Below are 13646 nucleotides of genomic sequence, written 5' to 3' on the forward strand. Positions count from 1 at the left end.
TCTCTCCTCACTCTTAGGTGTGATGTGAAGATGCCGGTGATGGACTGGGGTTGACAATTGTTTACAACACTCTTAGGTGATAATTTAAAATTGATGATCCCTTGTTACCGACTTCTCAACCAGAGGAAATAGTTTTTCCCTATTCACTGTACCAAAACTCTTCATAATTTTAAAACTCTCTATTAAATCTCCTCAGCCTTCTCTGCTCTAGTGAAAATAGTCAGAGTAGTTCAAGTCTCTCCTCGTTACTACAGTTTCCTGTCCCTGGCATCATCCTGGTAATGGGGCATGCAATACTGCACATAATACTCTAATTGTGGCCTAATCAATGTTTTGTATAAATTCATCATTACTTTTTTACTCTTGTACTCTATGACCCTACTTATAAAACCCCAAATTCTATTGGCCTTTTTTATGGCTTTATCTATCTGCACTTGCACTTTCAGGAATTATGTATTTTAACCCCAGGTCTTTCTGTTCATCCATACCCTTTATTGTCTTGCCAGTGTGTGTATACACTCATGCATTGTTTTTCTCCCAAAGTGTATTACCTTATACTTATCCAAACTAAATTGCAGCTGCCACCTCCCTGCCCATTCCACTAACCTGACTATGTTTTCCTGAAGTCTTTAAGTCCTCCTCGCTGTTTGCCAAACCTTTTACTTTTGTGTCATCAGCAAATTGCAATATTGTGCTCTTGATACCAAGTCCAAATCATCTACATATACAGAGAACAAAAGTGGACCCAGTACTGACCCTTGAGGTACACCACTTCCAACCCTTCTCTTGTCCGAGCAACACCCATTAACCCTAGCTCTTCGTTTCCTGTCTGCAAACCAACTTGCTGCTACATTCTCTCTAGCAATAAAAAATGGATTTTTTTCTAACAAACCCCTTGAGACATCTATCAAATGTCTTTTACAATTCTATATACACCACTTCTAATGCATTCCCTTTATCTATCAAATTGGTCTTTTCTTTAAAAAATAACTAATCAATTGGTCAAAAACAACTTGCCTTTAACAAATCCATTCTGTTTGTCCTGGATTAATCCATGCATTTCTAAATGATGAGCAATTTTATCTCCTTTCTTGAATAATGGTCTCCAATCCCACAGCACCCTGTCCCATCCATTTAATCTCCTTCCAGAGCCCATGTACAATATATCCTACCATGGACTCTACTCAATTAATTCAGTTTCCTTCCACAGCCCATGTACATGCTACTCTATCATGGATTCATACGTGAAAGTACTTACCATATCCCACGCAAAGTTAGCGAGCCAATAAATGCCAGGTTTCACACCACTAACAAACTGAAGGTGCTTGGCTTTGCTGACACGTTCTTCAATGAGGAAGAGAACAAAGCTGGCTGGCACAAAGGACATTGCAAAGATGACGCAAATGGAGACGAGCACATCGACAGAGGTAGCCATCCTGCAAGAAGGGGGGAAAGGCTCTGTGTCACGAGCGAGATATTAGCACACCGTCACGCAAACAATGATTTCAGACATCACTTTATTCCTCAATGCGTGTTTGAATACTGAAGGCTCCATGCCAGCCCAAAAGGCATAAACGTGACAATTGGATAAAGCATCTACATTAGTGACAAACCAGTAGAGAAATGTCCAGCCCAGTGAGTTCCAATCAAAAACAACTTGCACTTACACAGCGCCTTTGATGTAGAAGAATACCACAAGGCCCTTCACAGAAGCATAATCAAAAAATGGACACCGAGCCCAAGATATTAGGAGGGGCAACCAAAAGCTTGGTCAGAAAGGTGGGTTTTAATGAGGGTCTTAAAGGACAAGGGGAAAGGTGACGAGGTGGAGAAGTTTAGGAATGGAATTCTGGAGCATGAGGTCGAAGCACTGCCATCAATTGTGGGGCAAAGGGAGGGGGGAAGGGGTGCACAGGAAGAAAGTGTTTGGAAGGGGGGGGGGCGTTGAGGAGTTGCAGGGCTGGAGGAGGTTACAAAATAGGGAGGGGTGAGGCCATGAAGAGATTTAAACACAAGGATGAGAACTTTACATTTGAGGTGCTGGGGGACTGGGAGCTAATATAGGTCAGTGAAGACATGGGTAATGGATGAGCAGGACTTTGTGCGGGATAGGATACGGGCAGCAGAGTTTTGGATGAGCTGAAGTTACTGAGGGTGGAAGGTGGGAGGCCGGCCAAGAGAGAAAAGGAATACTCAAAGACTGAAGGCGGCAAAGACATGAAAGAGGGTTTCAGCGGCCGATGTTATGAAGGTTGATGTAGGTGGCCCTTATGGTGAAGAAAATAGGGAGGTCAGATGCTCAGCTCAGGGTTAAATAGGATGGCAAGGCTGCGAAATGTCTGGTTCAGCCTGAGACAGTGACTGTGGAGGGGGATGGAATCAGTGGGAAAGATAGAGTTTGTGGCAGGGGCTGAAGGCGAATGCTCCGGTCTTACCAACGTTTAGCTGGAGAAAATTGTGGCTCATCTAAGACTGAATGTCGGACTCGGGGTCCAACAACACAGAGGCAATGAGGGGAGGGGAGGATCAAGTGAGATGATGGTGAGGTAAAGCTAGGTGTCAATGGTGTTCATGTGGAAGCTGACCTCATGTCTGTAGATGATGTTGTCAAGGCTCAACATGTAGATGAGGAAGAGGAAGGAGCCAAAATAGGGGAGACTAGAGGTAACAGTGCAGGGGCTGAAGGAAAAGCCTTTGCTGGAGATGGTTTGGATATGATCGGATAGCTAAGAGAGGAAGCAAGCGAAGGCAGTCCCACTGAGCTGGACAACGGAGGTGCTTGATTGTCCAAGGCTGCAGAAAGATCAAGGATGTCGTGGAGGGATAATACACCTTGAATGGGATCAAGGGACCAGGTGGGGGGTCTCATGGACGAGATGAGCTTGGAGCAGGCTTGTGGGGCGGTTGAGATGGCAGAGAAGATAGAGAAAGATGAGGGTTATGGGGCAGGGCAGAGGGAAATCTGGGTGAGGTTTGCCTTGGTGGGGGAGCAGCAGAGATGGCTGAATAGAAAGTCTCAATCTTGGTGACAAGGAATTCCAGGAGCTCCTCGCACTTGTTGTTGGAGGAGAGGATGGAAGGGGCAGTGGAGAGGGGTTTAAGGAGACAGTTGGTAATAGAGAAAAGAAGCCTGGAGTAGTGGGCGTCTAATTTAATAATGAACAGTTGAAGGCAAGGTACAGTGTAGGGCAGTGAAGAGGGAGCTTTGTTCCACCCACTAAATGGCAATTATTCATCCATGAGCCTTAACGGGCTATTTGCTTGTCGAGGGCATCACAGTTGAGCCCAACACTGTCCTCGCCTGATGCCCACACTCTCAAGATCCCAGAGCCACAGGAGAGTGATCAGGAGCAGGAACCCTGGCTGACCTTTCCCCTCTCTGGGGCCAACTGCAGTACGCCAGCTGCTGCACTGACCAAGATCAAAGGTGGGATCCCCGGTCTGTCTGGCTCAGTGCCAGTGGGTGCCGTTTAAGCACTCGTGAGGTTCTACCAGCTACTTACAGTGCAACCTCAGAGAGCTGTTCTTTGGTCAGGTTGAGTGGGTGGTTGAAGGCTGTAATCCCAAACATTTTGGGATCTTTCCCTGGTGGAAGATTTGCTCTCAGTGCTGCATTGTTCATGACATTCACAAAGCTCACCATGGCGTGCCAGCCTTTATTGTTGAACCACACCTGCAAAAAAGGAAGGAAAGGTTCTTTCCGTCATATCAGGAGTACACTCGAGTCGCCTATTCAAATAACTCAGTTGCTTCCAAACATTATATAGTTGGGCCACAGACAAACAAGACATAAGAATTACTGCTGACCTTTGTTTCTGCTGCCTTCCAATTTCACTTACTCATTTTCTGCTTTCCACTTCCAGCTTTGTTACTCTCCCTTCTGAATCTCCTCTCAGGTTCCCACCCCCTGCCAAGTTAGTTTAAAACCTCCCCAACAGCACTCGCAAACCTCCCCGCAAGGATATTGGTCCCGGCCCTGTTGAGGCGCAACCCATCCGGCTTGTACAGGTCCCACCTCCCCCAGAACTGGTCCCAATGCCCCAGGAATCTAAAGCCCTCCCTCCTGCACCATCTCTCCAGCCATACATTCATCTGCTCTATCCTCTGATTTCTATATACACTAGCGCGTGGCACTGCGAGTAATCCGGAGGTGACTACTCTTGAGGTCCTGCTTGTTAATCTCTTTCCTAACTCCTTAAACTCTGCCTGCAGGACCTCATCCCTCTTTCCACCTATGTCGTTGGTACGGATATGGACCACGACCTCTGGCTGTTCACCCTCCCCCTCCAGAATGTTCTGCAGCCGCTTAGTGACATCCGTGACCCTGGCACCAGGGAGGCAACATACCATCCTGGAATCACGTCTGCGGCTGCAGGAACGCCCGTCTGCTCCCCTAATTATGGAATCCCCCATCACTACTGCTCTCCTGACCTTTCTCCTCCCCCCCTCTACAGCTGGGCCACCCATACTGCACATTGTAGTGAAGCTAATAACACAGGCAATATTCCACTGGAATGATACCCAAGAATCAACTTGCTTCGACCTGTGCCCACTTTCCTCCCCTCCTCTCCAGCAGGTGCTTTCTGTGTCAGTCCTTCAGCAGCTTTCCCCAGTAACCAATCTTCATGTGTGAGCTAAGGCAGTGTCAGCTGGCTATTCAGCTGTGGAGGCATTACAGCTGAGCCTGGTCCTGTCCTTGGCTGACGTCCAGAGACAAGCATGTTCTGGCAGGGGTCAGTCAGTTTAAACACACAGATGGAGTCAGATACACTGTGCCGGACCTGGACTGCATGATAATCTAATAGACACAGCCTGGAGCCGTAACAGAGCCAACCCATGCTTGCTTGCCCCGCTCTACTGACACAGGAATCCTGTACCACAGTGTAACTATACAAAACACACATAAAAACTCTGAGCAACAACCTCACTGCCCAACAGGAAATCCAGCCTCCAAAATTTTAAGAGAAATGAGCTGTGTTATTGCTCACGGCAAGTCGACCATTGCAAGGTTTACAGCAGTGTAATACCGTGTAACGCACAGCGTACTAGTCCGAAACAAAGGTGCAGTTACATGATTTTACAGCACAGAAAAAGGCCAACTGGTCTATGCCGATGTTTATGCTCCATACGAGCCTCCTCCTCCCAGCCTACTAGCATATCCATCTATTCCTTTCTCCCTCATGCACTTACCTTAAATGCCTCCGCTTAAATGCATCTATGCCATTCGCCTCAACTAATCTGGCCTCTCCTTTTAAGGCCTCATTGTATGATTGCTGTAATCCTGAGGTTGATTACTATTGGGAAGGACACTTGTAGATTTGGGAGATGCTTGTAAATTTTTGGCTCCAGATCAAAAGAAAACGGCAGCAAATAACGGGCTTTTTAAAAAAACACTTTTGATACTTTGAAGTGTGATGGACTCAAAACTAAAGACAGACAGACAGACAGGTAAAGGCCGATACAATCTTTCAGACCTACTTTTACATTGTTTTTTGTGCTCAGCCCTTTGATAAAGTTTGTGATGCTTCCCAGCAGTCGGTCTGTGGAACTGCCCTGAGATCAACAGGAAACTCAATGTTAATAATTTAAACCTAGAGGCACACACATTAACTATGAAAACAATTACAATGACCACATTTACAACATCAACAACTTGCATTAATATAGCACTTTAAAATAGTAAAATGTCCCAAGGCGCTTCACAAGAGCGTTATCAAACAAAATCTGACACCGAGCCGCATAAGGAGATATTAGACAGGTGAAATAAAGCTTGGTCAAAGTGGTAGGTTTTAAGGAGAGTCTTAAAAGGAGGAGAAAGATGGAGAGGCAGAGAGGTTCAGGGAGGGAATACCAGAGCTTAGGGCCTAGGCAGCTGAAGGCACGGCCACCAATGGTGAAGCAATTAAAATCGGGGGTGCACAAAAGGCAAGAATTGGAGGTATGCAGAGATATTGGAGGGTTGTAGGGCTGGAGGAGGTAACAGAGAGAGAGGGGTGAGGCCATGGAGGGATTGGAAAACAAGGAGGAGAATTTTAAAATTGAGGCATTGCCAGACTGGGAGTCAATGTAGGTCAGCGAGCACAGGGGTGATGGAAGAACAGGACTTGGTGCGAGTTAGGATACGGGCAGCAGAGTTTTGGATGAGCTCAAGTTTATGGAGGGTGGAAGATGGGAGGCTGGCCAGGAGAGCATTGGAATACTCAAGTCTAGAGTTAACAAAGGCATGGATGAGGGTTTCAGCAGCAGATGAGCTGAGGCAGGGGCAGAGACGGGTAATGTTATGGAGGTGGAAGTAGGCAGTCTTGGTGATGGAGCGGATATGTGGTTGGAAGCTCATCTCAGGGTCAAATGTTCGCAACCTTGGCGTCCCAGTCTGGTTCAGCCTCAGACAGTGGCCAGGGAGAGGGATGGAGTCAGTGGCTAGGGAATGGAATTTGTGGCGGGGGCTGAAGACAATGGCTTCAGTCTTCCCAATATTTAGTTGGAGGAAATTTCTGCTCATCCAGTACTGGATCTCGGACCAGCAGTGTGACAAATCAGAGACAGTGGAGGGGTCGAAAGAGGTGGTGGTTAGGTAGAGCTGGGTGTCGTCAGTGTACATGTGGAACCTGATGTTGTGTTTTTGGATGAAGTCGCCGAGGGGCAGCATGTAGATGAGAAATAGGAGGGGGTCAAGGATAGATCCTTGGGGGACTGCAGAGGTAACGGTGCGCGAGTGGGAAGAGAAGCCATTGCAGGTGATTCTCTGGCTACGACTGGATAGGTAAGAATGGAACCAGGCGAGCGCAGTCCCACCCAGCTGGACAATAGAGGAGGAGAGGTGTTGGAGGAGGACGGTGTCGTCAACCGTGTCAAAGGCTGCAGTCAGGTCGAGAAGAATGAGGAGGGATAATTTGTCAGTCACACAGGATGTGATTTGTAACTTTGATAAGGGCCGTTTCAGTACTGTGGCAGGGGCGGAAACCTGATTGGAGGAATTCAAACATGGAGTTGCGGGGGAAAGATGGGCACGGATTTGGGAGGCGACAACACGTTCAAGGACTTTGGAGAGGAATGGGAGGTTAGAGATGAGGCGGTTGTTTGCAAGGACAGAGAAGTCAAGCGTGGGTTTTTTGAGGAGGGGGGTGATGACGGCAGATTTGAAAGGCGGGGGGCAGTACCGAAGAAGAGGGAACAGTTAACAATATCAGCTGACAAGGAAGCCAGGAAGAGAAGTTGGGTGATCAGTAGTTTGGTGGGAATAGGGGTCGAGGGAGCAGGAGGTGGGTCTCATGGTCAAGGTGAGCTTGGAGAGGGCATGAAGGGAGATAGGAGAGAAACTAGAGAAACTTGCGAGTTCAGGGCTAGAGCAGGGGAGAACCATAGGGGAAGTTTGGCTTGATGGGCTAGGAGAAGGGAGGGAAACAGCAGAGGCAGCTGAACGGAAGGTCTCAATCTTAGTGACAAAGAAGTCCATGAGCTCCTCGCACTTGTTGTTGGAGGTGAGGGTGAAGGGGGAAGGGGAGATGGGTTTAAGAAGACGGTTTGTGGTGAAGTGAAGCCAGGGGTTATCTTCGCATTCAAGATAATCCTGGAATAGTGAATAGTTTTGGCAGAGGAGAGCAGGACCGATAGCACTTTATGTGGTCCAGCAAGATCTGGCGATGAATGGTGAAACCAGTTGTCCGCCATAAACTTTGAAATCTGCGTCCCTTGGACTTAAGGGAGCGAAGATGAGGGCCGTAACAGGGAGAATGACCAGGGTGAGAGAGTAATGGTTTTAATGGGGACAAAGGCATCAGAGGTGAAGGTGAGGGTGTGATTGAGCAGATCGTTAGCTGCAGAAATGTCATGGTGAATGGAAGGCCAAAGGCTAGACAGTTGGGACATTGAAAGTCACAGTCCCAAGTAAGGGAACAGAAGAAGTGTCTTTGTTTCCAGGAAGGTTATATTTCATGTTTCATCAATTTGGAATAAAAAGTGCTGACCAATTTCACAAACTTGTTTTAATCATGATGTGGAGATGCCGGTGATGGACTGGGGTTAACAATTGTAAACAATTTTACAACACCAAGTTATAGTCCAACGATTTTATTTTTAATCCCACAAGCTTTCGGGGGCTTTCCCCTTCCTCAGGCAGTGTGGAAAAGACAATTTCGAAAAGACAATTTCGAATTCGAAATTGTCTTTTCCACACCGCCTGAGGAAGGGGAAAGCCCCCGAAAGCTTGTGGGATTAAAAATAAAATCGTTGGACTATAACTTGGTGTTGTAAAATTGTTTACAATTGTTTTAATCAGGCTGCAATACCGCTAAGTACCAGCTGATGGCGTCCCAGCCTGTGCTATCAGTTGACAGGAATGGTTGCAGACCTGGGATTTATGGAATGTGGCATATAGAATATACCCGTCACAATATCCTCATATAGAATATACCCGTCACAATATCCTCATATAGAATATACCCGTCACAATATCCTCATATAGAATATACCCGTCACAATATCCTCATATAGAATATACCCGTCACAATATCCTCATATAGAATATACCCGTCACAATATCCTCATATAGAATATACCCGTCACAATATCCTCATATAGAATATACCCGTCACAATATCCTCATATAGAATATACCCGTCACAATATCCTCATATAGAATATACCCGTCACAATATCCTCATATAGAATATACCCGTCACAATATCCTCATATAGAATATACCCGTCACAATATCCTCATATAGAATATACCCGTCACAATATCTTCATATAGAATATACCCGTCACAATATCTTCATTATAGAATATACCCGTCACAATATCCTCATATAGAATATACCCATCACAATATCTTCGTATAGAATATACCTGTCACAATATCCTCGTATAGAATATACCTGTCACAATATCCTCGTATAGAATATACCTGTCACAATATCCTCGTATAGAATATACCTGTCACAATATCCTCATATAGAATATACCTGTCACAATATCCTCGTATAGAATATACCTGTCACAATATCCTCGTATAGAATATACCTGTCACAATATCCTCGTATAGAATATACCTGTCACAATATTTTCACATAGCATATACCTGTCACATATTTATACATTGTCACATTAGATTTATATATAAAAGATTATATTTTACATCAATTATACAACGAGTGGACCCCGCCAATTAAGATCAATTGTACAACACAAGATTGATCGAGCCACCTTCAGGCCAGGATATTGGTTTCAAAATGTATTTATGTCTAAGAACAGATTTAGGTTTAAACCCCAAACCATAGAAGTAGACTAGGGCAACAAAATATATAAAAAGCAACAGTAGAAGTATAACATACAACTGATAAACTCTTCTATCTCAGAAACGCTGAGTTTACAATATTTACAGGCTGGCAAACGCTCATATTCACTCCAGAGCCCGAGATCTGTCTGCTGGATGTTGGAATCCTACGTAAAATGACTTTGGACAGTCTCAATCCAGTTCCTACAGGACGTGGGCTTACAGTGCAGTACTAAAAAGGCCCTAATTCCAAATGTAAATCTCACTTAGAGGCAGCAACATTGCTGGTGGGAGAAATAGAAAAATGTCAGAGCGGTGCAACAGAGGACACTGTTGTGAGGCTGGGGCTGAGTAGAAACTTTACTCTGTATATAACTGTAATGCACCTGACTTGGAAGGAGCATACGCTGTATCTAACCTGTGCTGTACCTGACCTCGGAGAGTGTGATGCTGACACCATATGAAATGGGAAAGCGTTCCATTCCCCAGTGCCAACAGCCCTCATCTTAATGTGGACAAAACAAAGACCAGTCTGTATAGCAGTTCTGACCAATTCCTGACGCTCATGGACTGCATGTTACTCACAATCTAACAGAAGTGCAGTGGAAGACTCAACTTAAAGAAGCAAAGGTTTAAGCCAGTTCCATACCTTTGTGACATTCAGTCGTGACCTGATCTCAATAATGGAGTCATTAACTTCATTCAGTGAAGGTAGAATCTGGGAATTTCGTGCACCCAATGAGAATCCTCCATACCTATAACAGATCAGCACAATGAAGGGTCTCATTTTCTTTATTCTGCTCAACTCTCATTATTTCCCCTCGAAGCCCCCACATGACATGAACACGTTTCAATTTTACAGCTTGCAGGTTTATAACTATATTGATGAAAAGCAGAAAATGCCAGAATTGCACAGCAGGGCTGTCAGCAGCTGAAAGAGAAAAGAAGGTTCATGTTTGCACTGTACACCTCAATTGTGATGAAAGGTAAACACCCGACGCATTAATCTGTTTTTTCTCTTTTAGATGCTGACTGGTTTGCTGTGTATTTCCAGCATTTTCTGTTTTTATTTATAATTACACACATTTTGGGGGAGGGGGGAAATAGTTATAAGTTTTCAAACTATCCTAACCCTATAGAAATCCCCACTGTACAGGTCTCTCTTTTCTTGAAAGCAACAAAAAAAAGATACTTTTATGAAAATTAGCCAAGATTGTGCCAAGTCAGAGAACGCTAGCAATATTATGACATCCTCTGACACCAGTGAATAGAAATACAGGAAACATAGAAAATAGGAGTAGGAGTAGGCCATTTGGCCCTTCAAGCCTGCTCTGCCATTCAATACAATCATGGCTGATCCTCTATCTCAATACCAAATTCCTGCTCTCTCCCCATACCCCTTGATGCCTTCTGTATCTAGAAATCTATCTATCTCCTTCTTAAATATATTCAGTGACTTGGCCTCCACAGCCTTCTGTGGTAGAGAATTCCACAGGTTCGCCACCCTCTGAGTGAAGAAATTTTTCCTAATCTCAGTCCTAAATGTCCTACCCTGTATCCTGAGACTGTGTCCCCTCGTTCTAGATCCCCCCAGCCAGGGGAAACATCCTCCCTGCATCCAGTCTGTCTAGCCCTTTCAGAATTTTATACGTTTCAATGAGATCCCCTCTCATTCTTCTAAACTCAAGTGAATACAGGCCGAGTTGACCCAATCTCTCCTCACAGGACAGTCCTGCCATCCCAGGAATCAGTCTGGTGAACCTTCGCTGCACTCCCTCTATGGCAAGTGTATCCTTTCTTAGGTAAGGAGACCAAAACTGCACACAATACTCCAGGTGTGGTCTCACCAAGGCCCTGTATAACTGCAGTAAGACCTCCTTGCTCCTGTATTCAAATCCTCTTGCAATGAAGGCCAACATACCATTTGCCTTCCTAACTGCTTGCTGCACCTGCATGTTTGCTTTCAGTGACTGGTGTACAAGGACATACTCATACCCTATTTTTCCCCTCTTAATCAATCTCTTGGTCCTTTTTTGCTGAATTCTAAACTGCTCCCAATCCTCAGGCTTGCTATTTTTTCTGGCAACTTTATATGACTCCTCTTTGGATCATTTCCTATCCTTAATTTCTTTTGTAAGCCACAGTTGGGCCGTTTTTCCTTTTGTGTTTTTGCGCCATAAAGGAATGTATAACTGTTGCAATTCATGTATTCGTTCCTTAAATGTTAGCCATTGCCTATCCGCGGTCATGCTTTTTAATGAAGCTCCCTAATCTATCATAGCCAACTCACTCCTCATACCTTTGTAGTTTCCTTTTAGATTTAGCACCCTAGTTTCAGATTGGACTACCTCACTTTCCATCTTAATGAAGAATTCTATCATGTTATGGTCACTCTTCCCTAAAGGACCCCGCACAACAAGATTATTAATTAACCCCTTCTCATTGCACAATACCCAATCTAGGATAGCCTGTTCCCTGGTTGGCTCCTCAACGTACTGGTCTAAAAAACCATCTCGTACACACTCCAGGAATTCATCCTCCACGATATGATTGCAAATTTGGTTTGGCCCGTCTATATGTAGATTAAACTCACCCATAATTATCTTAGTACTCTTGTTACATGCATCTCTAATTTCCTGTTTGATCCCATTCCCAACATTACCACTACTGTTTGGAGGCCTATAGACAACTCCCACCAGTGTTTTCTGCCCCTTGGTGCTTCTTAACTCCACCCAGACTGAATCGACATCTTGATTTTCTGAGCCAATATCCTTTCTCGCTGTTGCTCTGATTTCACCCTTTACTAACAACGCCACCCTACTCCTTTTCCTTTTTGCCTGTCCTTCCTAAATATCGAATACCCTTGGATATTCAGCTCCCAGCCTTGGTCACCCTGCAGCCATGTCTCTGTAGTTGCAATTATATCGTATCCATTTACTTCTATTTGCGCTGTGAATTTGTCTACCTTATTACGAATGCGTCGTGTATTCAGATACAGTGCCTTTAGATTTGACTTTTTTTTGAAAAACATTTTTAGACATCTTAACATTTTTTTGTACTATGGCCCTATTTGTCTTATTACCATTTTTTCTTACCCGGACCCTATTTGCTAGTGCTCTCTTTTGTTTGTACACTCTGTCCTTTCCTGACACAATCTGGTTATCCTTATTCCAATTACTTTCCTGCAATGCTTCCTTGTCTTTTCTCTTTAGCATTCTAGATTTCTCTCCACCGGGACCATTCCCGCCCCCCACCCCCAACTTATTTAGTTTAAAGCCATATCTACCTCCCTAGTTATTCGATTCGTTAGAACTCTGAATGTGAAATTACAGGCCATGGGACTCTCAGGGAGGTACAGATTCTTTTTATTCGAGGCAATTTAGGTGCACAATACTCCTTAATATTTGTATAACCAAGATGTGAATGCAAACCTTCTCATTCCCGGTTATCATACAAAGATCTCTTGGCTATTAACTGAATGCAATAACCTACCTGAACTCGTTCACCCACTTCTTGGTTTTCAGACTGCAAAGATGAACAAGAGGTTCAAGTTACATAAACATTGCACAAAAAAGGAAGGCTTGTAAAGTATAGTCGAGTAATTCAGTGCCAGCTTAATGCCAAATACTTTGGTTTTAATCCAAGCTGGCGCCACTTTGTACCTTTTACCAATGATCTGGGGGTAGGTCTTCACGAGGTAGTCAGAGATATTCCTGCTGGTTAGGTTCTGAAGTACGTCTCCTGTATTCCGCAGCAACTGTTCAAAAATAGCAATGTGATATTGTCAGCACAAAGCAATGTTATACTATCCCCCATTACAGTCACTGCAGTTGTGCACGAAGCAACTATCACAACTGACCCATGGAGTCTGAATCCCAGCCTGTGTTCTAATGCTATCATTTATGTTCAGTTCAGCAACTTACATACTGTTTAACACTAGGTTGCACTCGGGGCCAGCCCAGGGTCATAATGTACAGTAATTCCTATAGCCAGGGTTCCTGATCCTGATTGCTGTCCAGCGACTCCTCATAGAAAGAGCACGTATGGACAATATAAAGAAAGGATCAACAAACTTGTATTTGTATATCACCTTTAGCAGAATAAAACACCCCACGGTATTTCACGGAGGAGAGGACGGATTGGGCTCAACTGTCGTGCCTTCAACATTACACTATCTAGGCTCACAGGAGAAGAAGTTCCATTTGGGTGAGGTACTTGAGGATGGCTGGTGTCTGTGGAACCATCAGTATATTCAGGAGACGAGGGAAGAAGTTTGGAGGCAGGAGGGGAGAGAATAATTTTGCATACTTTTTTATACTAGTCGATTTCCCATGGCATTGCACAAAGGGGGATAGATTTTGGTTTTGTGT

At 44.6% G+C, this 13646-nt stretch overlaps 1 protein-coding gene across 1 annotated transcript in view; it reads right to left on the minus strand.

Moving 5' to 3' along the window:
- The window catches only part of LOC137309311 (phospholipid-transporting ATPase ABCA1-like), a gene marked incomplete at its 5' end in the record, with an annotated part of 28929 nt that extends 15896 nt beyond the window's left edge, over positions 1-13033 (minus strand). The window contains 6 exons of the mRNA XM_067977562.1: positions 1259-1436; positions 3504-3673; positions 5479-5553; positions 9926-10031; positions 12769-12801; positions 12939-13033. Coding sequence (XP_067833663.1) covers positions 1259-1436; positions 3504-3673; positions 5479-5553; positions 9926-10031; positions 12769-12801; positions 12939-13033 — 657 coding nt within the window. The remainder of the gene's footprint in view (positions 1-1258; positions 1437-3503; positions 3674-5478; positions 5554-9925; positions 10032-12768; positions 12802-12938) is intronic.
- Between the last annotated feature and the right edge of the window lie 613 nt (positions 13034-13646).

This window comes from Heptranchias perlo, unplaced genomic scaffold (genome assembly GCF_035084215.1).
Source record: "Heptranchias perlo isolate sHepPer1 unplaced genomic scaffold, sHepPer1.hap1 HAP1_SCAFFOLD_1606, whole genome shotgun sequence".
NCBI classification, from domain to species: domain Eukaryota; kingdom Metazoa; phylum Chordata; class Chondrichthyes; order Hexanchiformes; family Hexanchidae; genus Heptranchias; species Heptranchias perlo.